At 44.8% G+C, this 25,809-nt stretch overlaps 1 protein-coding gene across 6 annotated transcripts in view; it reads left to right on the top strand.

Annotated features, from left to right (window-relative positions):
* The first annotated feature begins 934 nt into the window (after positions 1–934).
* LOC140736280 (potassium voltage-gated channel subfamily KQT member 2-like) overlaps positions 935–25,809 on the top strand; it is a 136,807-nt gene continuing 111,932 nt past the window's right edge. For all 6 annotated transcript variants that reach the window (XM_073062237.1, XM_073062239.1, XM_073062236.1 and 3 more), the window contains exon 1: positions 935–1,422. In XM_073062237.1, the coding sequence (XP_072918338.1) occupies positions 1,115–1,422 (308 nt within the window). In that variant the 5' untranslated portion in view covers positions 935–1,114. The remainder of the gene's footprint in view (positions 1,423–25,809) is intronic.

The following is a 25,809-nucleotide window of genomic DNA, read 5'->3' as shown; positions in this document are numbered from 1 at the left end:
TCCTGTCCTGGAAAACAACTCTGTGGCCAATCGCCTTATTGGTGCTCCTTGTGGTTTTATAAACCTCTATAAACTTCAGACTTCTTTGTTCCAATGACATTTTCTTCCTCCGTGCTGACGGAGTGACCGCCATCTTTATCGAGATCGCTAACACAGCTGGCAGAGCCACTACTCAGTTCCAGGGACCCAGGCTCGATCCCGTCTTCAGCCGCTGTTTGGAATTTCTCCCTGTGACTGCTTGGCTTTCCCCTGGGCACCCTGTTTCCTCCTGCATCCTAGACGTGGGTTAGCTGGTTGCAGTAAATTGGGTGAAGGGTGAAATCCAGATCTCCATTCTCCTGCGGTCTGTCCTCCAGGTGCCTGGATTCATCACTCTGCGATTCTCTCCTGAACATATACTTAATGTCAACTGATTGTCTTGATGTTTGAGTCCCTGTTATAAAGCCTTCAATAAAAACTTCCTGACTTTTCCCTGGATTTTAGACCAACCAGGTCAGGCTAGAGTTCTGTAAATGAATGACTTGTGCAATGGATAATGGGGAACTGTTGGATGGGCCGTGTGGTCATGCTTTATAGAGGGGGAGGGAAGTGGGGAGGATTGGTGGGCAGGAAGGGTAGGCACAGTGTGATGGGCAGAGAGTAGAAGTGTTTGGATGGGTCAATTGAGCACGAGAGGGTGGCAGGCAGAAGGGGTAGGTAACACACACAAAATGCTGCAGGACAGGCAGCACCTATGGATGAAACCCTTGATGAGGAGTCAGTTTTTCTCGGCCCGAAACATCGACTATACTCTTTTCCATAGATGCTGCCTGGCCTGCTGAGATTGCGAAGGGAGGGGTGAGCGGTGTGCGGATAGGAGCAGGTGGACCGAGCGGCCGCGAGCGGGGTGGGCGGAGCTCCGGCCGTGGCCACGCATGCGCAGTCGGCAGCCGGCAGCCGGGAGCCGGAGGATGTGCGCGCGTCCGGCCGGCGCCCGCTCCATTGTCTGCAGCCCGGGACTGGGCGGCGGGCGGCGGGGGGCGCGAGGAGGAGCGCGAGCCTCCCCCCCCACCGCACCCATGGGCGACCGCACGGCATGATCCCAGGGGCATGGGCAGGTCGCTGAGCGCCCAGCATGGTGCAGCGAGGCCAGCGGGGCGCCGAGGCCGAGCCCGGGCCGGGCGACAAGAAGCTGCGGGTGGGGTTCGTGGGCATCGACGGCGCGGCCGATGGTCCGGCGGGCGGCCCTGGCCCCGACCCCTCCTGCACCCGGGACGGGGCGCTGCTGATCGCGGGTGCCGAGGGCGGCGGGGTCCTGGGCAAACAGCGTTCCGGCGGCGCCAAGCGGCCCAGGAGGAAGGCGGCGTATCGGAAGCTGCAGAACTTCATGTACAACGTGTTGGAGCGACCGCGGGGCTGGGCCTTTATCTACCACGCCTATGTGTGAGTACCGGGCCCGGGGGTAGGTGAAAGCCAGCCCACGTCTGTCTGTGTGTGAGAATGGGGGGTGGGGGTGCTGGAGCACCAACTCGACCCTGGGGGAACCTAGCCATCTCTGGGGAGCGAACCCAGCGGCTGGCCCCTCAGTTACTACGCTTACGTGAGTACTGGACCCGAGGGATCATTCACCAGAACCCGGGGGGAACCGACTGCCTGACTTGGGGGCTAGGCCTCCATGGACCGTAGTTCACGATCCCGGGGGGAACGCACTGACAGTCCTACAGGATTCCCTGGAGGTTAATTAGCGGGTTGAGTCAGTGGTGAGAAGGACAAATGCAATGGTAGCATTGATTTCGAGCGGACTAGAACATAAAAGTAAGGGTGTAATGCTAATAAGGCATTGGTGAGACTGCACGAAGTATTGTGAGCAGTTTTGGGCCCCTTATCTCGGAAAAGATGTGCTGGCATTGGGGAGTGTCCAAAGGAGATCCACGAGAATAAGCTCAGGAATGAAAGGGTTAACGTATGAGTAGCATTTTATGGCTCGGGGCCTGTACTGGCTGGAGTTTAAAAGAATGAGAGGGATCTCTTTGAAATCCTTTCTCCTATGGTCCACTATCCTCTCCAGCCCTTTTCAGCTTCTAGCTACCCTTCTTCCCCTTCTGGCATCTACCCCCTTTCTTTCAATTCTGAAAAGTCGACTGTTTGTTCATTTCCATAGATAATGACGAGCCTGCTGAGTTCCTCCAGCATTTTGTGTGTGTGTTGCATCTGCAGAATTTCTTGTGAACATTGAAAGGTTAGATAGAGTTGGCAAGAAGAGGATGTTTCCTATAGTGGGCGAGTCTAGGACCAGAGGGCACAGCCTCAGAATAGGGGGATATCTATTTAGAACAGAGATGAGGATCAAAAATAAGTCAAAGCGTGGTTTCTGTAAAGGGAAATCTTGCCTGACAAATCTGTTAGAGTCCTTCGAGAAAGTAACAAGCAGGGTGGACAAAGGAGAAGCAGTGGATGTCATTTACTTGGATTTTCAGGAGCATTTGATAAGGTGTCACTCGTGAGGCTGCTTAACAAGATAAAACCCTATGGTGTTATAGGAAAGATACTGGCATGGATAGCAGAATGGCTGACAGGCAGGAAGCAATTAGTTGGAGTAAAAGGGGCTTTTTCTGGTTGGCTGCCAGCGACTAGTGGTGTTCCCCGGAGGTCAGTATTAGGATCACTACTTCTCACATTGTTAATGATTTAGGTAATGGAATTAATGGTTTTGTGGCAAAGTTTGTGGATGATATGAAGATAGGTGGACTGGTAGGCAGTGTTGAAGCAATGTGATTGCAGCAGGATTTAGACAAATTGGAGGAATGGGCAAAAAAGTGGCAGATGGAATACAGTGGAAATATACGTTAATACATTTTGGTCAAAGGAACAATAGTGCGGACTATTATCTAAATGGGGAGAAGGTTCAAACATAAGAGGTGCAGGGGGACTTAGGACTCCCCGTGCAACAATCCCAGAAGGTTAATTTACAGGTTGAGTCTGGTATAGAAGGTAAATACAATGTTGGCATTTATTTCACGGGGAATAGAATGTAAAAGCAAAGAGATAATGCTGAGCCTTTATAAGACACTATTCAGGCCCCACTTGGAGTATTGTCAACAATGTTGGGCCCCATATCTCAGAAAGAATGTGTTGTCATCGGGGAGAGTTCACAAGGATGATTCCAGGAATGAAAGGATTAATATGAGGAGTGTTTGGCAGCTCTGGGCCTGTTCTCACTGGAATTTAGAAGAATGTAGGGGCTCTTATTGAAACCTACTGTATGTTGAAAGGACTAGATAGAGTGGATGTGGATATTTCTTATGGTGAGGTTATCCAGAACTAGCGGGCACAGCTTCAGAATTGAGGGGCAACCTTTTAGAACGGAGGTAAAGAATTTTTTAAGGCAGTGAGTACTGAATCTGTGGAATGCTCTGCCACAGACTGCAGTGGAGGCCAGGTCCGTGTGTAAATTTAAGGCAGAAGTTGATAGTTTCCTGATCAGTCAGGGCATCAAAAGGTATGGCAAGAGGGTAGGTGAATGGAGCTGAAAGGGATAATAAATCAGCCATAATGGAATGGTGGAGCAGATCCAATGTTCTGAATGGCCTAATTCTGCTCCTATGCCTTGTGGTGTACCCATCTCTGTAGGGATCAACCACAGAACCCTGGGCTGTTATCTACCATGCCACTGTGTGAGTATCATGGTTGGGGGAGAGGGGGAAGATTCATCAGTCCTGGGAGATCATTCCCATCTGGAGTGCACACTCACTCCAGAAGTCCATCTGCATGTGTGCAGTATATCCCTTCAGCAGCACAGCTTGCTTCTCCCATGAGCCTGACCATGGCGCTCTTGGCTGAGAGGAGCAGGATGAAGGGGGCAGGGGGAAGGTAATTCAGGGCCTGTAGGGTGGGAAGAAAGGGGTGAGAATATGGGTGGGATAAGGGGAAGGGAGGTAGGTAGTGAGAGAGTGATGCACTGTTGGTGTGTAGTCACATAATGTCCAGCAAACTCTCACTCCCCCTAAGTTCTAGCCACCAATTTTAAATCAAATTTGTTCCTTCATTAACTGGTGCTATTAATGAATGTTCATTGAATGTTTGACGGAATTCAAATATTGTTCACAGCACAGAAAGTGCTGGAAAACTCAGTAAATCAGGCAGCATCTGTAGAGAGAGAAATGGTGGACAGTTGATGCCTTTGCATTGGAACGTGAGGGGGTCCTGGTTGAAGGCTGTTGACTTGAGAAATGTTAACCAGATTTCTCACCGCCCGACCTGCTGAGAAATGTTAACCCTGTTTTTCATTGTCCGACTTGAGAAATGTTAACCCCATATCTCTGCCCGACCTGAGGAATATTAACCCCATTTCTCACTGCCTGACCTGAGAAATGTTAACCCCGTGTCTGTCTGCCTGACCTGCTGAGAATTTCCAGCAGTTTGTTCTTTTAATTTCAGATTTTCAGCATTTGCAAGATTTCACTCTCGACTGTTGGATTTCATTCTAAGCATGTTGCAGCGATGTCAGCTTGTTGCAGTGACTGGAATGTGACACTGATAGTTTATTAATATATTAGTTATTGCCTGCTAGTATAACTAGTTTAGATTCTCTCCTTTCTAATGCACCTTTTCACTGTGGGCTGCAGCTATCACCTGCTTCACCCTCCTGTTTGTCTCAGAGTGTGACAATGTTACTCATTTTGATGGAGGCGGGGGAAATCTGTTCTAAGGCTGCTGACTACTGGTTGCCCTAGTTTCCGGCTTGTTTTGCTGTCTAATGTTCTGGGAAAATGTTTGGAATATGTGTTTGTAACAGTATAAGTGGGATATGCTCATTGTGTAATGAGAACTCTTGATTGATTCAATCTCTCAGGGAGCTAATCGATCTCTGCGTATTGCTAACTTCAGCATCTATGGGTCGGGCTGGGAAGACTTTCAGCAAATTCATATCCTGATGAAACCAGATGTTTCTGTTTGGTGCTTCAGGGCCCATCATTCAGGTACTTGTATGAGCTCCCACAGAGCTGATCGCCCACTCTGAGCCATATCCACCCAGTGAGTAAGTGTGAGCACTTCAGACCAATCCCCCGGTGCCGTGCAGTGTTTTTGCCACTGAATCGGTCATTTTGGATCTTTATATTGGGCAGAGAAGGTTCATGGGATTAGATGAATGAGTTAATGGTATTTTAGACAGAGCAGAATCATTCGGCCCATTGATTCTGCTCTGTCATTCCATTATGGCTGATTTATTTTCCCTCTCAACCCTATTTTCCTGTCTTCTCTCGTAACCTTTGACACAGTCTATACTTTAAATATACCCATTGACTTGATCACTACGGGAGAACGTAGAAGTGAATTCCGCAAATTCACCGCCATCTGGCTGAAGAAATTCTACCTCATCTCTGTTCTAAAGGGACTTTCCTCGATTCTGAGTCTGCCCTCTGGCCCTTGATGCCCCCAGTGTTGGAATCATCCTCCAAAACAGGTTCCTAACCTGGGGTCCACAGACCCCTCAGTTAATGGTATGAAAAGGTTAGGGACCTCTGCTCTGTGCCACCACTCAGAATGTGTTTATTTGCATTCTGATTGCACCCACTGTCCTGAAGAGCCTTGGATGAGTAGACTGGTGATGAAATCAGTTTGCTCTTAGGTGCTGAGAAGATACCACCCAATGCCAGAGCTTCTGCAGGCTAATCTTTATTCCACCCTAACAATTTGTTTATTTTTATTATCTGTACTTTTTGCTAACTATCTCATCTAAGGAGCAACACAGAAAATGTTGGAGGAGGTCAGGCAGCATCTAAGGGAAGCTTGGAGTAAACAGTTGACACTTCTGGCTGAGACCCTACATCAGGGCTAGAAAGGAAGGAGGCAGAAGCCTGAATACGATGATGGGGCCAGGAGAAAGATTACAAGCTTTCTTCCTTTCCATTCTGGTGAAAGGTCTTGGTTTGTTTATTCCTCTCCATAGATGCTGTCTGACTTGCTGAATATCTCCAGCAGTTTTGTGTGTGTTGCTGTGGATTTCCAGCATCTGCAGGTTCTATGTTTTTGAGCAGATAGTGATTGTCATGTACTGCGAGTGACTGGAAAACCAGATGTTTTTGTTTAGATCTGTAGTCCAAGGACCCAGTCAAAATACATTAAAGCTCAACCAACCAGCCCACTGACTGAGTCAGTGCTCAGGTGGTTTATAAAGCAGATGTTATGTCTCTTTTAATACAACAGTAACTACAACTTCAAAACCAACTTCATCAGTTGTAAATCTTTCAAGATTGTCCTGATACTGTAGGACAAATACCTGTAGGCCTTGCTCTCTTCTCACTACCACCATCGGCCATGAGGTACAAGAGCCTCAGGTCCCACACAACCAGGTTTATCCTACAACCATCAGGCTCCTGAACCAGAGGGAATAACTTCACTCTCCGCAACTCTGAACTGACTCCACAACCTACAGACTCATTTTCAAAGACTCTTTGCAGCTCATATTCTTGGCTTTATTTTTTTTGCAGTCTGTCTTTTGCGTGTTGGTTGGGTGTGCGGGTCAGTCTGTGTGTGTGGTTTTCCATAAATTCTCTTGTGTTTATATTCCTGGGAATGCCTGCAAGAAAATGAATCTGAAGGTATTATATGGTGACAAGTGCATACTTTAATTATTTGGACTTTTTCTTCTTCACTTCCAGTTACGTAATGAGAAGGAAAGTGAGTGAGAAAGAATTAGAGATGGAGTGGGATTCTCACAGGCAGAAAACTTGGCTCTCTGGCTGCTGAAAACCTTACGGTCTATTGAGATTGACGTTTCAATTTTGGGAATGTGCACTGTAAACAGTTTTAGTTTTAGAATGAAAGCGTGCTGATATTCCCATAGCCACAGCGCCAATTATTTTGTGAGCTGTCAGGATTTGTCTTCAAACTGGTCTTATCAAACTCTTGTCACTTAAAGTTCTCTTTAAACCTAGAGGATTCAGTGCTGTGTGAAAACTGCACGGGTGTGTGCGGGTGAATATTTTCAATAAATAGTATTGTGGAACAAATTTAAAAGGCTCTATCATTGTTTTCAGGTGATGGTTACACTTGTCTTTCAAGCCTGTAGCACAGTTTCTGACAGTGATAGATCTTTGAGTGTGCTTTCTGCTTTAATTCACATCACTGCTCTTTCTCCAGGAGCTGGAATGTGTTTGTTCTGTCACTGATTCCTCCAGTTCCTGTTCAGTCTGCTTTCACTTCTCTTTTGGGCAGTGTGTTCCAGATTACAGCAGCTTGCTTTTACTATGAATCTGTGCACTCTGGTAGCAACCTTCCTGCCAATTTCTATTTTCTAGAGCGCTTTGTATCCAAATCTTTCCCCACCACCTAATCTTCAAGGCTTCCATTAATTCTTCTGTGACCTCTAATTTCTCCACTTGCTCCTTTGCTTCAGACTTGCTTTGAAATTATTTTCATCTTAGGAAGCCAGTTCCTGCTCTGTGCAAGACCTCACAGCCTACAGCTTACTCAATCAACAGATCCCTGAATTACATTTCTTTTGTTAGTCCTCTGCTATTTCCTTCTCTTCTCCATTCTGTGCATTCGAAGCTGGATGAATCCTATGGAGTCATGGAGATGTGTGGCATGGAAACAGACTCTTTAGTTACTCACTTACACTATCCTAACATTAAATGCATATTTTATTCTCCCTGCATTCCTGTCTTTGCCCCCACCCCTCGCCACATGTCCATACACCAGTGGACATTTAACTTACCAAAGCATATATTTGGGAAATGGATGGAAATCAGAGTATCTAGACTCAGTCCCCAGAAATGTGCAAACTCTACACAGACAGCACCAGAGTCTGGATCAAACCTGCGTTTCATCTCTACTAGCTGCTCTGCTGTGCAGCCCTCTGTGAGGACGGAGAGTCTGGCAGAGGTGTGACCGGTGAGTGGATTGTTCTGTTTGCAGGTGGCTTCTGCAAGGAGTTCGGAGCCTTACGGAGCAGATTTCGGATGGACACAGATCTGGGGTTCCCAGGAGTTTGGAGAAGAATGTCTCAGTTTCAATGAATGGAAGTCACTTGTTATGTGGCAAAACAAGAGGGCATAGCCTTAAGATCAGAGATTTAAAAAGACACGAATCTTCCATATGCAAGAAACTCCCATGTTACGGCAGTTCACATAACAAACTCACCCTTACAGAATTCACAAATGGTATACTACTTTAAAAAAAACTGTATTATGAGATATTCTCTCTCAGAATTTGTGTAAAATAAAAAAAGATCAATTTTATTTTTTCAATGCAGATGATGTGGAAAATCACCGTTTGAACAGTTTTCTCAGAACACCTTCCCATAACGTAAGGGGGATTTCCTGTGTTCAGCACCCTCTGAGCAGTAACCTTGTCCCTCAGATCTCCGGCTTGCAGAATTGCGACAGAAGGACTTGCTGATTTTACTTTCATTATATTCATTGACTGTATTTAAATTGTAATTATTTTAAAACTTGTTGCAACTTCATTTATTGCAATTTTAAACAGTTTCTGAGTGCCTGTCAGTGCATCTGCCTCTTGCCAAAGATAGTCTAACCACATTGGTGAAAGGACCTCAGTGGTACAATCCCCATGGCCTCTCTGGACTCCTGAGTGCCCTTCCTACCCTGCGTCCAGGTGGACCATGAGTTAAGGCGATGGGTTAAACTGGTGGGTGCTGTCTGTGCCGTTGACCTTGTTTTAATAAAAACAATTCCTGAGAGACTGGACTGTATGGTAGTGCCATTCCACATCTGTCCCAGCACTGACAGTGTCAATCCCTCCACTCCTCGGCAAGTGGGGAATGGTGTCATATGACCATAAGCCATTAGGCTCATTGAGTTGGCTTCGCCATTCAATCATGGCTGATTTATTATTTGTCAAATCCATTCACCTTTGATCCCCTGACTAATCGATCTCTGCTTTAAACATACTGAATGTTGTGGCCTCCACAGTTGCCTGTGGCAATGATTTCCATTGATTCACCATCGTCTGGTTAAAGAAAATCCTGTTTCACCACCCTCTGCTTAAAGAAAATTCATCCTCATCTCTTCTAAAAAGGTACATATTTTACAACATGCCAGTGATATTAAACCTGTTTCTGATCCTTCTATTCTGAGGCTGTGCTCTCGGATCCCAGACTCTCCCACTACTGGAAACATCCCCTGTGCGTCCTCTTTATCCAGACCTTTATTCTGATCTCAATCGTCCTTCTTTGCCCCAAGCTGTTTCACCTTAAGTCTGAGTTATTCATCATGGAAACAGGTCCTTCAACCCAATTTGTCCAGGCTGATCGATGCTAGTCCCATTTGCCTGTGCTTGAGAGACTTGCCTCTGCCACCATCTCCAAGGCACGTGATAGAATACTTGCCTGGATTGGGGCATGCCAGCAATTCTAAAAGCCTGACACCACTTGGTACAAATCAGCAAAAAAAATCAGTAACCCATTTGATCTACCACCCTGAATCTTCATTCTTTGTGCACAGGGACTGCAGAGTGAACCATCTGCAAGGTGCCCTGCACTTCCTCAGCTGGGCAGTTTGTAACTTCTGTCTCAAGAAGGAAGAAGGTCGCAGGTGTCTGGGACAGATCTTGATCTGCAAATGGATTGCTGCTCTGTCATCATCACAGTCTAAACGCTGGGTCTCCCTCACCTCAACGCTGTGGAATCACCTTCCCCAGAAGGACCACAGCTATTTGAGGCATTATCCCTACATTTAACAGAAAAGTCTCCTATGCTTATTGTTAAAATTGAGCTTCTGTTCTTTAATTATTTAATTTCTCACAAGGTTCTTCCAAAAATTACATAATGTTACAATTGTTGGAGCTAGCCTCATTTGAGCAAAAGCTGTTCCTTCTCCTGTTCATGTTCATAAAAGGCACCTATCATCTTATGTGACTAACCTGCCTATCACCTCCCCCCACCCTCTCCTTCACCATGCCCCAGTCCCATTTCACCTCACCATATCTCCTGACCTGCCTATCACCTCCCCCACCCTCTCCATCACTATTTCCCTCTTGCCTTGTCTCCTTACTTGCCTATTACCTCCCCCACCCTCTACCATCCCCCATTCCCATTTCCCTCTTACCTACCTATCACCTCCCACTGCTGCCTCTCCCCCTTGCCTTCCATGACCTTCTGTCATCTCATATTAGATTCGCCCTTCTCCATATATAACCATATAACAATTACAGCACAGAAACAGGCCATCTCGGCCCTTCTAGTCCATGCCGATGCTTACACTCACCTAGTCCCACTGGCCCGCACTCAGCCCATAACCCTCCATTCCTTTCCTGTCCATATACCTATCCAATTTTACTTTAAATGACAATACTGAACCTGCCTCTACCACTTCTACTGGAAGCTCATTCCACACAGCTACCACTCTCTGAGTAAAGAAATTCCCCCTCGTGTTACCCTTAAACTTTTGCCCCCTAACTCTCAAATCATGTCCTCTTGTTTGAATCTGCCCTTCTCTCAATGGAAAAAGCCTATCCACGTCAACTTGATCTATCCCCCTCATTATTTTAAATACCTCTATCAAGTCCCCCCTCAACCTTCTATGCTCCAAAGAATAAAGACCTAACTTGTTCAGCCTTTCCCTGTAACTTAGGTGCTGAAACCCTGGTAACGTTCTAGTAAATCTTCTCTGTACACTCTCTATTTTGTTGATATCTTTCCTATAATTCGGTGACCAGAACTGTACACAATACTCAAAATTCGGACTTACCAATGCCATATACAATTTTAACATTACATCCCAACTCCTATACTCAATGCTCTGATTTATAAAGGCCAGCATACCAAAAGCTTTCTTCACCACCCTCTCCACATGAGATTCCACCTTCAGGGAACTATGCACCATTATTCCTAGATCACTCTGTTCTACTGCATTGTTCAATGCCCTACCATTTACCATGTATGTCCTATTTGGATTATTCCTACCAAAATGTAGCACCTCACACTTATCAGCATTAAACTCCATCTGCCATCGTTCAGCCCACTCTTCTAACTGGCCTAAGTCTCTCTGCAAGCTTTGAAAACCTACTTCATTATCCACAACGCCACCTACCTTAGTATCATCTGCATACTTACTAATCCAATTTACCACCCCATCATCCAGATCATTAATGTATATGACAAACAACATTGGACCCAATATAGATCCCTGAGGCACACCTCTAGTCACTGGCCTCCAACCTGACAAACAGTTATCCACCACTACTCTCTGGCATCTCCCATCCAGCCACTGTTGAATCCATTTTACTACTTCAATATTAATACCTAACGATTGAACCTTCTGTGTGGAACCTTGTCAAAGGCCTAGTATCTTCCACTAATCAACTTCCTAGCTCTTTACTTCACCCCTTCCTCCCTCACGGTTTCACCTATTACCTTGTGGTTCTTCCTTCCCTCCCCCCACTTTCTTAGACTGACACATCTTTTTTCCAGCCTGATGAAGGGTCTCAAACCAAAATGTCGACTACTGCTTTCCATAGATGCCGAGTTCCTCCAGCATTTTGTGTGTGTTGCTTGGATTTCCAGCATCTGCAGATTTTCTTTTGTTTGGGAGAAGATCTTTTTTCATCAGCAGCACCAGAACTGATCTCCATCCAGTGGGGATGCTTTCAAAGGCCAATTATTTTTGTCGGCTATGAGTCAGTGATCATTCCTGATTGCTGCTGTTGCTTTGTTTTGCAGTGACTGTAGGTCAAAATATTTCCATTCTTTGTAGCTGTAGTTTCATGTTTGCTCAGATACATCTGCTTTTGATGGTTCTGATCACAGCTGTGCCCATTAGCCAGTGCAATCAGTGTGAGAGGGCCTCAGACTCCACCTTCAAGTGCTCTGTGTGTATGGTCAGAATCCGGTCTACGTTGTGAAATCTGTTTTGTGGCAGCAGTATAGTGTAATACATAAGTTACAAATTACACTAATAAGGAGCAAAATAGGTAGTGTGGGTTCATGGACCATTTCAGAAATCTGGTGAAGGGGAAGAAGCTGTTCTTCAAAATACTGAATTTGGGTCTTCAGGCTTGTTACCTCCTTCCTGGTAGTAATAAGGTGGCACGTGCAGGATAGTGAGGGTCCTTAATGATGGATGCTGCCTTGAGGCAATATTTTGAAGATGTCCTTCATGCTGGTGAGGCTAGTATCCATGATGCTGGCTGAGTTCACAATCCTCTGCAGCTTTTTCCAATTCTGTGCATTGACACTTCCATACCAAACGTTGATGCTGCCAGTCAGAATTCTCTCCGCAGTACATCTGTAGAAATCTCTACAGATTACTGGTAGTGAAACCCTAGCATTTATGGAGTCATTAGTTTCTGCTTGTTATACCTGCTAGGGTTTAGAGCAGCAGCAAAGGTCCTCCACATGTCTCCTTGGCCACTCAGATGTAGAAGGATTCTTCATTGCTGTTTCTGTAACAATTTTGTTTTTACCAGTCAGGGTTTTTAACCCTGAGCTGAATCCCCAAACCTGGGGGACTCGTAGTCTGGCCCTTACCCTTTGACCTGTTTGGCATGAGTGACCCTACCAAGAGCCAAAGCATAAAGCCCTGATTCCAGCCAGCATGGCTCTCTGGGTCATTGAGGCATGCAAACCTTTTGGAGCACCACAGCCAAAAAAGTTAATTTCTTTGTCAAAGTATGCATAGTCAAAGTATCAATAAACATTGGTATATGTCCACTTCAGATAGCCATTAAATTCAGAAATACCATGGGTGTTGGACATCAACTCCCATCCTCCAACCAGCATGAAAAGAAACAAAACTCTCAGACCCCCACAGCAAGAACAGCCACAAAGACAATCACTGACCCCTACATATCACAATCCCTGATGCCCTCACTCGCAGAAAAGAACAGCGACAGTAGTATCAAAACCCAACCCCACCTACACACAAAAATGAATAGTTCACCCACTGCCAATCCACTACAAGAAAGAAAACAAACTGGAGGAACTCAATGTAAATACAGCCCATAATCACGTACATCTCAGAATACGGGAAACATCTTTTTGCTGCATATGAGGGGAGCAGCCACATGATAATAAAGGGGTAAGGAGGAACTATCAGATTAAATGTTGTTCCTCATGGGCCCCTGGGGAGCAAAATGGCATGTGGAGCAGACTTGATGCACCTATGGTCTAATTCTGCTCCCAAGTTTTACGGTCTTGGGTAATGTGTGGTTATAGTAGGAAAGTAACGACCACTAACCTCTGAAAAATATGGAACTGGAGGGAAAATGGTGACAAGACACAGGTGTACAAATTGTAACAGTAGCATTATAGGTCAGAAAAGCAAAGATGGATTTGATACTCATGATGCTAAGCCTGATACAATCATAATTGTTATCGGGTTACAGTTTGGTAAATGTAGTCTCCAAACTAAAAGGACTGAAATAAGTGAATATTACTGAGGGGCTCAGAAAGATGGCAAGATCAAAGATCCCCGCCATACTGGCCATGCCATCTTCTCACAGATTGCTTCTCACTAAAATGAATCTTTGTTCTATGTTGTAAACATTGTGTACAGGTTGTTTTTCTTGTGAATGCTCCTTATAAGACCATAAGACATAGGAGCAGAATTAGGCTGTTCAGCCCATCGAGTCTACTCTGCCATTTCTCATGGCTGATCCCAGATCCCATTAAACCCTATCCACTTTCCCTCTCACCATATTCCTTGATGTCCCAAATCAATCAGGAATGTATCAACTTCCGCTTTGAATATATCCACAGACTTGGCCTCCACTGCAGTCTGTGGCAGAGCACTCTGGTTAAAAAGATTCCTCCTTACTTGTAAAAGGTCGCCCTTCAATTTTGAGGCTGTGCCCTCTAGTTCTGAAACATCCTCTCCACATCTGGTCCTCTATCTCGTCATTTCAACACTCAGTAAGTTTCAGTGAGACCCCTCCCCATTCTTCTAAATTCCAATGAGTACAGGCCCAAAGCTGCCAAATGCTCCTCATGTTAACCCCTTTATTCCCAGAATAATCCTCGTGAACCTCCTCTGAACTCTCCAATGACAAATGCATCCTTTCTAAGATAAGGGGCTCAAAACTTGACAATGCTCTAATGTGGGCTGACTAGTATCTTATAAATCTTCAGCATTATGTCTTTGTTTTTATATTCTATTCTTGAAGTAAAGGCCAAGATTGTATTTGCCTTCTTTACCACGGACTCAACCTGTGAATTAACCTGGGAGTCTTGCACGAGGACTCCCAAGTCATTTTGTACCTCTGATGTTTGAATTTTCTCCACATTTAGAAAATAGTCTGCACTGTTGTTCCTTTCATCATATATTTCCCAACCTTGTATTCCACATGCCACTTTTTTGTCCATTCTTCGAATTTGTCTAAATCCTGCTGCAATCCCATCAGTTCCTCAGCACTCACGAGGAAATCTGCAGACGCTGGAAACTGAAGCAACACACACAAAATGCTGGTGGAATGCAGCAGACCAGACAGCATCTATAGGCAGAAGCACTGTCGACGTTTCGGGCCATCAGTTCCTCAGCACTACCTACCCCTCCACCTAAGTTCATATCTGCAAACTTTGCCACAAAACTTTCAATTCCACTATCTAAGTCATTGACAAGCAATGTGAAAAGTAACGGTTCCAATACTGACCCCTGAGGAACACTACTAGTCACTGGCAGCAAACCAGAAAAGGACCCCTTTATTCCCACTTGCTGCTTTCTTCCTGTCAGCCATTACTCTATCCATGCCAGTATATTTTCTGTAACACTGTAGGATTTTATCTTGTTAAGCAGCCTCATGTGAGGCACATTATCAAGTGCCTTCTGAACATCCACTGCTTCTCCTTTGTCCACCCTGTTTGTCACTTCCTTGAAGAATTTCAGCAGCTTTGCCAGGCAAGATTTCCCTTTACAGAAACTGTGCTGACTTTGACTTATTTTTATCATTAATCTCCAAGTACCGCAAAACTTCTTCCTTAAAGATGGACTCCAACACTTTCCCAACCACAGAGACTGGCCTATAATTTCCTCGTCTTCTCTTCTTAAAGAGTGCAGTGACATTTGCAATTTTCTGGTCCTCAGCCCACGCCAGACTCAAGTGATTTTTGAAAAATTATGACCAATGTATCCGTTACAACCATATGTAATGCTTCAGGTAAGTTACACTGCACCTGTGCAATGATGTACTTCTACGGATGACAATAAACTTGACTTTGAAAGGGTTATGAGGAACCAGAAGTTCAGAGATAGCTGGTTTCCAGACACTGTAGATATTGCAATTTTGCCCATAGATGTAGGTCTCTGAAATGACACAGAAGCAGGTCTGAATTTACTTCTGAACCCTAACCTCTGCTATCTGTTCTCGAGAGTGGTGTGATCAGACTCTGTGTCCATCTCTGGTAGCATGTAACAGGACAGTGTAGAGGGAGTTTCACTCGGTGTCTAACTCTGGGAGTGTGTGGAGGGAGTTTCACTTTCTGTCTAACCTTGTGTCAGAGTCTGGTGCATACTTTTCCTGGTGTGCCACTGCAATGTTGATGTTGAAATGTTACTTTCTTGCACAGGCAAGAAATCAGTGAGATACAATGTGGAAAGAATTGGTCCCAACACTGATCCCTGTGGAACACCACTAGTCACCAGCAGCTAATCAGAAATGGCTCCCTCTTTGCTTCATACCAGTTAGCCAATCTTCTTACTGTTCTAGTATCTTTCCTGTAATACCAAGGGCTTCTATTTTGTTTTATCAGCTTCATGCACGAGACCTTGTCAAAGGCCTAATAATCCAAGTAAACAAAATAGCATGACACCAACCCGCCCACTTACCAGTGCCCAAAGTGGTTTCACCTGCACCACATCACAGCCTTTTCCAAACATAGACCAAAGAGTTAAATTAAGCCATTCAGCCCATTGATTCATTCTATCATGGCTGATTTATTTTCCCACTCAACCCCATTCTCCTGCTTTCTCTCTGTAACCTTTGACACCTTGTCTAATCAAGAACCTATCACCCTCCACTTTAAATATACCCCTGCTTTAAATATATACAATGATTTGGCCTCCACAGCCATCTGGGCCAATGAATTCCACAGATTCGCCATCCTCTGACTAAAGGAATTCCTCCTGATCTCTGTGTAAATGGATGTCTTCTGAGGTTGTGCCTACTGGTCCTTGGACTGTCCCACTATTGGAAGCATTCCCTCCGCTTCCACTCTATTTCAATGAAATCTCCCCCCTCCCCTTCAAAACTCTGATGAAGAGCTTGCATCAAGGCAGTGTTTGACCTTGTGGTATCTCAGCCCTGGTGAAAGGGAAAGGGCATCAGGTTGAAGTACTCTGGTGAGTTTGGAGTTGAGAGAGCTTGCATCAAAGCAGTGTCTGACCTTGTGGTATCTCAGCCCTGGTGAAAGGGAAAGGCATCAGGTTGAAGTACTCTGGTGAGTCTGGAGTTGAGGAGAGAGCTTGCATCAAAGCAGTGTCTGACCTTGTGGTATCTCAGCCCTGGTGAAGGCATCAGGTTGGAGTACTCCGGTGAGTGGAGTTGAGGAGAGAGCTTGCATCAAACCAGTGTTTGACCTTGTGGTATCTCAGCCCTGGTGAAAGGGCATCAGGTTGAAGTACTCTGGTGAGTCTGGAGTTGAGGAGAGAGCTTGCATCAAAGCAGTGTCTGACCTTGTGGTATCTCAGCCCTGGTGAAGGCATCAGGTTGGAGTACTCCGGTGAGTGGAGTTGAGGAGAGAGCTTGCATCAAACCAGTGTTTGACCTTGTGGTATCTCAGCCCTGGTGAAAGGGCATCAGGTTGAAGTACTCTGGTGAGTCTGGAGTTGAGGAGAGAGCTTGCATCAAAGCAGTGTCTGACCTTGTGGTATCTCAGCCCTGGTGAAGGCATCAGGTTGGAGTACTCCGGTGAGTGGAGTTGAGGAGAGAGCTTGCATCAAACCAGTGTTTGACCTTGTGGTATCTCAGCCCTGGTGAAAGGGCATCAGGTTGAAGTACTCTAGTGAGTCTGGAGTTGAGAGAGCTTGCATCAAAGCAGTGTTTGACCTTGTGGTATCTCAGCCCTGGTGAAAGGGCATCAAGTTGGAGTACTCTGGTGAGTGGAGTTGAGGAGAAAGCTTGCATCAAAGCAGTGTTTGACCTTGTGGTACCTTAGCCCTAGTGAAAGGGAAAGGGCATCAGGTTGAAGTACTCTGGTGAGTCTGGAGTTGAGAGAGCTTGAATCAAAGCAGTGTCTGACCTTGTGGTATCTCAGCCCTGGTGAAAGGGAAGGGCATCAGGTTGAAGTACTCTGGTGAGTCTGGAGTTGAGGAGAGAGCTTGCATCAAAGCAGTGTCTGACCTTGTGGTATCTCAGCCCTGGTGAAAGGGCATCGGGTTGGAGTACTCCGGTGAGTGGAGTTGAGGAGAGAGCTTGCATCAAAGCAGTGTTTGACCTTGTGGTATCTCAGCCCTGGTGAAAGGGCATCAGGTTGAAGTACTCTGGTGAGTCTGGAGTTGAGGAGAGAGCTTGCATCAAAGCAGTGACTGACCTTGTGGTATCTCAGCCCTGGTGAAAGGGAAAGGCATCAGGTTGAAGTACTCTGGTGAGTGGAGTTGAGGAGAGAGCTTGCATCAAAGCAGTATTTGACCTTGTGGTACCTTAGCCCTGGTGAAAGGGAAAGGGCATCAGGTTGAAGTACTCTAGTGAGTCTGGAGTTGAGAGAGCTTGCATCAAGACAGTGTCTGACCTTGTGGTATCTCAGCCCTGGTGAAAGGGCATCAGGTTGAAGTACTCTGGTGCTACTTGAGTACTAGGTGCTATGGAAGTGTAGTGGTTAGCGCAACACTTTTGCACCTTGGAGTATTCCACAGTTTTGAGTTCAATTCCAGTGCTGTTCTGTAAGGAGTCTACGTCCTCTCCGTGGAAAATTTACTTACACAATATTAAACTTCATTCTTATCTCAGTAAATGAAGCAGCTCACGTCTGCATATGGCAAGATCTGGACAACAAGGGACATGAGCAGGTAACATTCTTTCACAAGGGCGAGACGGTGACAATCTCCGATAACAATAAAGATCAATGGGAGAAGGGCAGTTCAGAAATCTGAAATAAAATGCTGGAAACACCCAGCAAGTCAGGCAGGCAGCATCTGTGGAGAGAGAAACATTTAATGTTTCATGTTGATGGGTAAACTGGAAATGAAGATTCGAAGGAATGCAGATTTTGAAAATCTGAACTAAAGGAACCAAATGCAAGAAACATTGTTCTGACAAAGGCTTCTGGACCTGAGAGGTTAACTCTGTTTCTTCTTGTGCAGAATGCCTTTCTGAGTGCTTGTAGTGCTTATTGGTTTTATATAAGTGAGAAAGCATTTGCGTTTTGTTGATGAAAAGGGACAGGATGTAGAGTGAAGGGACTGGGGTGAAGATAATTGTTCTGGCAACAGATATAATGAAGCTGCTGTCTCAGTAACAGTGATGAAGGTATTGTGTCAGGGCTGCAGGAGAGTAAACAGAGGGAGATGAATGAGAGACATACAATGCAGGAACTGTGAGATGCCAAACACATCAGTGCTGGACATCAGAGATAAAAGAATGCTGGAAGCTAGAAACCTTTCAGCGATGCCTGCATGCGAGGAATGAACAAGCTGTGAATGTGAGGCTTTGCCATGTCTGAAACAGCAACAGCGTATGCCCTAGATCAACCTGATCACTTGGATAGCTGCATAAAGGAGCAAGGCTTAGAGGGGTATTGATCAAGTGCAGGCAATTGGGACTAGTGGGTGGGCACTGGTGAGCATTCGCTGGCTGGGCTGAAGGGTCTGTGGAAGAGTCTAGGACTAGAGGAGACAACTTCAGAATAGAAGGATGTTCTTTTTGAATGAAGATGATTTTTTTTTTATTGCCAGAGAGTAGTGAATCTGTGGAATTTGATTCCACAGGATGCTGGGGAAGCCAAGTCTTTATCTATATTTAAGGGGGAGGTTGTAGATTCTTGGTTGGCCTAATTCTGCTACTATATCTTATGGTCTTGTGCTTCATTGCTCTACAGTCACTCCATGCTCTTGATTACAAGGGCCTTTGCTGGTGAATCTATTTGGAGATAGAGCGCAGATTAGGCCCTTCTGGCCCTTTGAACCGTGCCACTGTATCCCACTGATATGACCCTAGCCTAATCACAGGACAAGTTATAATGACTGGTAAGCTTTGTTCTGTGTGAGGAACTGGCACACGTGGAGGATACCTATGTATTCCACAGGGATGATGTACAAACTGCTAATGGTGGAAGCTGGTACTGAACTCTGAACTCTGATGCTCTGAGCTGTAATAGTGTCACACTAACCGTTACACTACCGTAATGGTTAGTGCAGTGCTGAAAGAAAGGTTGAGAATGTGAGCTATTTCTGGAAATAAATTAATGATCTGGGGTCAAAGAAATATAAAGAGCAGGGGTGGGCAGTGGAGAGGCAGGAACATTAGGGAGGTTATTTGCATGTTGGACACTCAGCAGCTGATGCTATAGATGCCATGGGGTGGTGGTGGGTTTTAAACTGCAGTCTTCAAAGAGACCAGAATCAGATGGATGCAGAGATGTTGGAGAGTTGTCAGGCTGGGATTCAGAGATGGAGAGGTGAACCTGATAAATTGTTAATGGGAAGCTCTGAGTAATTGTTAGAAGTAATCCCTCTGACAATCATTTTGTTAATAACTGCAGCAGTAGTTCGAAAAGGTGCTGGACAAGTAATGAAATGATAGATAAATCAACTTGAATGGAGGCATAGGTCTTGCTGAGCTGCTGCCTCATTTACAGTGATCTGGAAGCAATCCTGGCCTCTGCTGCTGTTGTGGAGTTTGCAATTCTCCCTGCCACTGCATGGGCTACTTCTGGGTTCTCCTCCCATGTATAGGGTCGGTGGGTTAATTGCCCTGAGTGTCCAGGTTGGTGATGGAGCCTAGGGAGAATAAAAAGTGGGATTAATGCGATCGGTATTTATGGGTGGTTGATAGTCAGCAGAGCCCTCGATGGGACAAAGGGCCTGTTTCTTAGATGCAGATTTATTTATTACAGTACATGTACATTGCAACATATAGTGAAATATGTTGGTTTGCATTAGCAACCAACACGCATTCTGGTGCTAACGTAGCATGCCACACTGTTCAGCAGAAAAACAACAGCAAATAAGCCCCTTTCCTCCCTCCTCACCCTTTGCTCAGTGCACTGAGAGTGGAGCCATACTGTCACTTGCAGTAAGAATCCTGAATGTTCTCAAACTCCAGTGCATATCAGTCTGAGCTGTGGTCACCATTCCTCATTAAGCAAGCTTTTTACGTCAGGAGTCAACCTCGTGAACCCTGTGTTGGGCAGTGAGTGATGAAGGATAGATCAGGTGGGATCAGTTTGAGGGACGTAACGGACTTGTATCCCACTGTAAAAAATCTTTTCTATTTGAATGATCTGAGAGTATTGATCTCCATGTTGGAGGTAATGTGTCAATGAATGCAGGTTTGCAAACATATTGAGTGCAAGAGTTACTCCAGTCGGCTTAGCAAATCTTTGTTCCTGGGAAGACTCAGAAGCAAGTAGAACAGAAGTTGAAGTGGAACATGCTGGAGATGCTCAGCAGGTCAGGTAGCATCTGTGGTGAGGGACGTAATGTCTCAGGTCACATTGGAGAGTTGAGGATGTGCAGAGGACAGAGGGTTTAAACTAATTTGCAGGGGGATAGGAACTGGAGTGACAGGGCTGAGGATATAACAGTTGATATACATGCAGATGTAGAGAGACTGTCAGGGAGGACAGACAGATGATAAGGCAAAATTGTAGTCTATAGGATAAGTTGCAATGCAAAATTGAAAAGAGTGATGAATGCAGGACTGATGGTGTTATATTTGAATGTATGCAGTATACAGAATAAGGCAGATGATCTTGTAGCTCAGCTAGTGGATCACTAGGTATGACGTGGGCATCACAGAGTCGTGGTTGAAAGAAGATCATAGTTGGGAGCTTAACGTCCAAGGATACGCATTGTACCAAAAGGACAGGCAGGTAGGCTGAGTGGGTAGGGTGTCTCTTTTGGTGGGGGGGGGGGGGGAATGAAATCAAATCCTTAGTAAGAGGTGACATGGGATTGGAATTATTGTGGGTAGAGTTATGAAACTGCAAGTTTAAAAAGACCATAATGGGAGATGTATACAATCCTCTAAACAGTTGCCGGGATGTGGGGTACAGATTCCAACGGGAGACAGTAAAGGTGTGTCAAGAGGTAAATCAATTTGGAGCTGGATCCCAGGAGAGGGAACTTGTAGAATGCCTATTTGATGGCTCTTAAAGCGGCCTGTGGTTGAGCCCATTAGATGGAAGGCATTTCTGGATTGGGTGTTGTGTAATGAACTGGATTTGATTAAGGAGCCTAAGGTAAAGGAACCCACAGGAAACAGTGATCATAATACGATAGAATTCACCCAGCAGTTTGAGAGGGAGATGCTAAAGTTAGATGTACCAGCATTACAGTGGCAGTATTACACTGGAGTAAAGGAAATTACAGAGGAGCTAGCCAAAGTTGATTGGAAGGGGACACTACCGGATGATGGCAGAACAGCATGACTGGAGTTTCTGGGGGCATTTCAGAAGGCGCAGGTTTAATACTTCCCAAAGATGAAGTATTTTGGGAAGGATATTGGCAGATGGAGTTCAACCCAGATAAGTGTGAGGTGGTTCATTTTGGTAGGTCAAATATGATGGCAGAATATATTAATGGTAAGACTCTTGGCAGTGTGGAGGATCAGAGGGATCTTGGGATCCGAGTCCATAGGACACTCAAGGCCACTGCTCAGGTTGACTCTGTGGTTAAGAAGGCATATATGGTGCATTGGCCTTCATCAATTGTGGGATTGAGTTTAGGAGCCGAAGAGGTAATGTTGCAGCTATATAGGACCCTGGTCAGACCCCACTTGGAGTACTGTGCTCAGTTCTGGTCACCTCACTACAGGAAGAATGTAGAAATCATAGAAAGGGTGCAGAGGAGATTTACAAGGATGTTGCCTGGATTGGAGAGAATGCCTTATGAGAATAGATTGAGTGAACTCGGCCTTTTTTTCCCTTGGACCGATGGAGGATGAGAGGTGACCTGATAGAGGTGTATAAGATGATGAGAGGCATTGATCGTGTTACTAGTCAGAGGCTTTTTCCTAGGGCTGAAATGGCTAGCACAAGAGGACATAGTTTTAAGGTGCTTGGAAGTAGGTACAAAGGAGATGTCGGGTAAATTTTTTACGCAGAGATTGGTGAGTGCATGGAATGGGCTGCCAGCGACGATGGTGGAGGCGGATACGATAGGGTCTTTTAAGAGACTCCTGGATAAGTACATGGAACTTAGAAAAATAGAGGGCTATGAAATTACCCTAGGTAATTTCTAAGGTAAGGACATGTTAGGCACAGCTGTATGGGCCAAAGACCCTGTATTGTGCTGCAAGTTTTCTATGTTTCTATTCTAAAAGCAGGATAATGCAACCGTGGCTGACAAGGGAAGCTAAAGACAGTGTAACAGCAAAAGAGAAGGCATATAATATAGTAAAAATTTGTGGGGAGCTAGAGGACTGGGAAACTTAAAAAGCAACAGAAGGCAACCTAAAAATCCACAAGGAGAGCAAAGATGAAATATGAAGGTAAGCTAGCCAATAATATAAAAGAGGGTATCAAATTATTTTTTCAGGTATATAAAGAGTAAAAGAGATGAGAGTGAATCATTACCACTGGAAGATGAAGCTGGAGTGGTGGTAATGGAGAACAAAGAAATGGTAGGTGAACAGAATAAGTACTTTGCATCAGTCTTCACTGTGGAAGACATTTACAATATGCCATAAATTCAAGAATGTCAGGTCAAAAGTGAGTAGTTGCTATGAATAAGGAGAAGGCGCTTGGGGAACTGAAATGTCTGAAGGTCGATAAGTTTCCTGGGCCAGATGGAATACACCCCAGTGAATTGAAAGAGGTGGCTGAAGAGATTGTGTAGGCATTAGTAATGATCTTTCAAGAATTGCTCAATTCTGGAAGAGTTCTGGAAGACTGGAAAACTGCAAATGTCACTCCATTCTTCAAGAAGTGAGGGGGACAGAAGAAGGGAAGTTATAGGCCTGACTTCAGTGGTTGGGAAGATGTTGGCATCTATTATTAAGGATGAAGTTTTGAGGTACTTAGAGGCACATGATAAAGTAGGCCACAGTCAGCATAATTTCCTTAAGGGGGAAATCTTAACTGAAAAATTTGTTGAAATTCTTTGAGTAAATAACAGCCAGGATAGACGAAGGTGAGTTAGTGGATGTTTATTTGGATTTTCAGAAGGCCTTTGACAAGGTGCCACGCATGAAGTTGCTTAACAACTTAAGAACCCGTGATATTTCAGGATAGAAGATTGGCAGGAGGCAAAGAGGGTGAATAAAGGGGGCCTGATTTGGTTGGCTGCTGGTCTCTACTGGTGTGCCACAGGGGTCGGGACCACCTCTTTACACATTATACAATGTCTCTGATTTGGATGACCAAATTGATGGCTTCTTGGCCAAGTTTGTGTATGATATGATGATAGTTGAAGGGACAGGTAGTGTTCAGGAAGCACGGAGTTTGCAAGTAGGACTTAAACATTGGGAGAATGGGCAGATGGTATACAATGTCAGGAAGTGTATGGTCATGCACTTTGTTAAAAGGAATAAAGGCATAGACTATTTTCTATATGCAGAGAAAATTCAGATATCAGATGTGCAAAGGGACTTGAGCAGCTTCTGTGCGGGGTTGCCTAAAGGTTAACTTGCAGGTTTAGTCAGTGGTGAGGAAACCAAATGCAATGTTGGAGTATTGTTAGCAGTTTTGAGCCTCGTGTCCAAGAAAAGATGTGCTGCCTTTGGAGACAGTCCAGAGGAGGTTGACGAGAATGATTCTGGGAATGAAATGGTTAAAATATGAGGGGTGTTTAAAGGCTCTGGACCTATACTCACTGGAGTTTAGAAAAATGGGGGGGGGGGGGAAATCTCATTGAAGCTTATCAAATATTGAAAGGCCTAGATAGAGTGGATGTGGAGAGGGTGTTTCCTGTAGTGGTTGAGTCTAGGACTAAAGTGCACAGCCTCAGAATAGAGCGATGTACATTTAGAACAGATGAGGAATTTTTTTAGGCAGAGGTGATGAATTCATTTCCATGGATGACTGTAAAGGCCAAGTTACTGATTTAAAGCAGAAGGTGATGGTTTTTGGTTATTTGAGGCAACAGAAGTTACAGGGAGAAAACAGGTAAATGAATTGAGAGGGATAAAGCATGAAGGAATGTTGGAACAGACTCAATGGGCCGAATGGCCTAATTTTACTCCTTTGTCTTGTGATCTTATGGTGGAGATATTGGACAAAAATTACCAAGGTTCACCAGCCCAATAGTTACCTTTTTGGAAAAAAGGATACCGTTACATTGCCAACACACCACAGCAAGTTCAAAGTAAATTTATTATCGAAGTACATATGTCACTATATACAATACTGAGATTCTTTTTGCTTGTGGGCATTCACAGTAAATACAAGAAACACAATAGAATCAATGAAAGACCGCACCCAACATGATGGGCAACCAACTAATGTGCAAAAGATGACAAACTGTACAAATTCAAAAGGAAAGGAAAAAATAAGAAATAAATATTAAGAACATGAGATGAAGAGTCCTTGAAAGTGAGTCCATAGGTTGTGGGAACATTTCAGTGATGGGGTGAGTGAAATTGAGTGAAGTTATTTCCTCTCGTTCAAGATGTCTGATGGTTGAGGGGTAATAACTGTTTTGACCCAGTAATAACTCCCTAATATATGTAAAGGAAATGGTGAATTACGTTGATTCTTGATCCTTGAAGACAGCCCAGAGGAAATGCACCAGGATTATTTCTCAGGTGAGAGGTTTGTCCTATGCATAGAGTCGCTTTTATTGCTGTATATGGACTAATCTTGGCCCAAAGTGGTGGATGGACTTCTGGTTTGACCTATCAAGACCAAAGTGGGTTACTTCATTTTTGCATTGATTTTAATTTGTAGTAAATCTGCTCTCTTGGAGTTTATTTTTGCCCACACTGCCAACAGTACTTAGCAAACTAGTGCCATACAAGTTTTATCCCATTGTCTAGGTGGTGAATGCACAAATTGCTTTGGGTATGAGTTGTATTTTCTTTTCATCTGCCCATTTAACCCCACTGTCTCTGCATTTCTTTCTCTCCCCTCATCCATCTTTGTTTTTTCCATCTCTCACCCTATATGCATTGGCCTGCTTTTCTCCATATCTTTCTCTCTTTTCCACTAGTTTGTGTCTCCATTCTCTCTCCCATTCCTTGTTTTTCGTCCCTCCACATCCCTTCCCTTTTTCTCTCTCCCTTTCTCTTTTCACCCCCACCCTCCACCCTAAGAAGGTATGAGCTGTTAAATGAATAATTCTCTTCACCAGGCAAGATGACTGGAGGACTGTGAGTTCCATTGTTCAGGAATGGCAACAGGGAAAAATTGGTAATGATAGACCTATGAAGCCAATATCTGTGGTAGGGAGATTATCAGGAAAAAATGAGCTGCCAGTGCAAGTGGTACGTGCAAGCTCGATTTCAATGTTTAAGAGAAGTTTGGATAGGTACATGGATGGTAAGGGTTTGGAGTGCTGTACTCCTGGTGCAGGTTGATGGGAGTAGGCAATTTAAATGGTTCAGCACAGACTAGATGAGCCAAGGTGTCTGTTCTATGACTTTTCTATTACCCTTGATGATCACTCAAGTGGGAACAGATCAAGGATATAATGACTTTGTCAAGAGGAAGACGTCTCTGACTAAGGTGATTGAATATTTTGAGCAGGTAGCAAAGCCTATCAGTGAGGGCAGGGTAGTTCA

Source organism: Hemitrygon akajei, chromosome 11 (genome assembly GCF_048418815.1).
Source record: "Hemitrygon akajei chromosome 11, sHemAka1.3, whole genome shotgun sequence".
Lineage (NCBI taxonomy): Eukaryota > Metazoa > Chordata > Chondrichthyes > Myliobatiformes > Dasyatidae > Hemitrygon > Hemitrygon akajei.
This window is presented reverse-complemented; position numbering and strand designations above follow the sequence as displayed.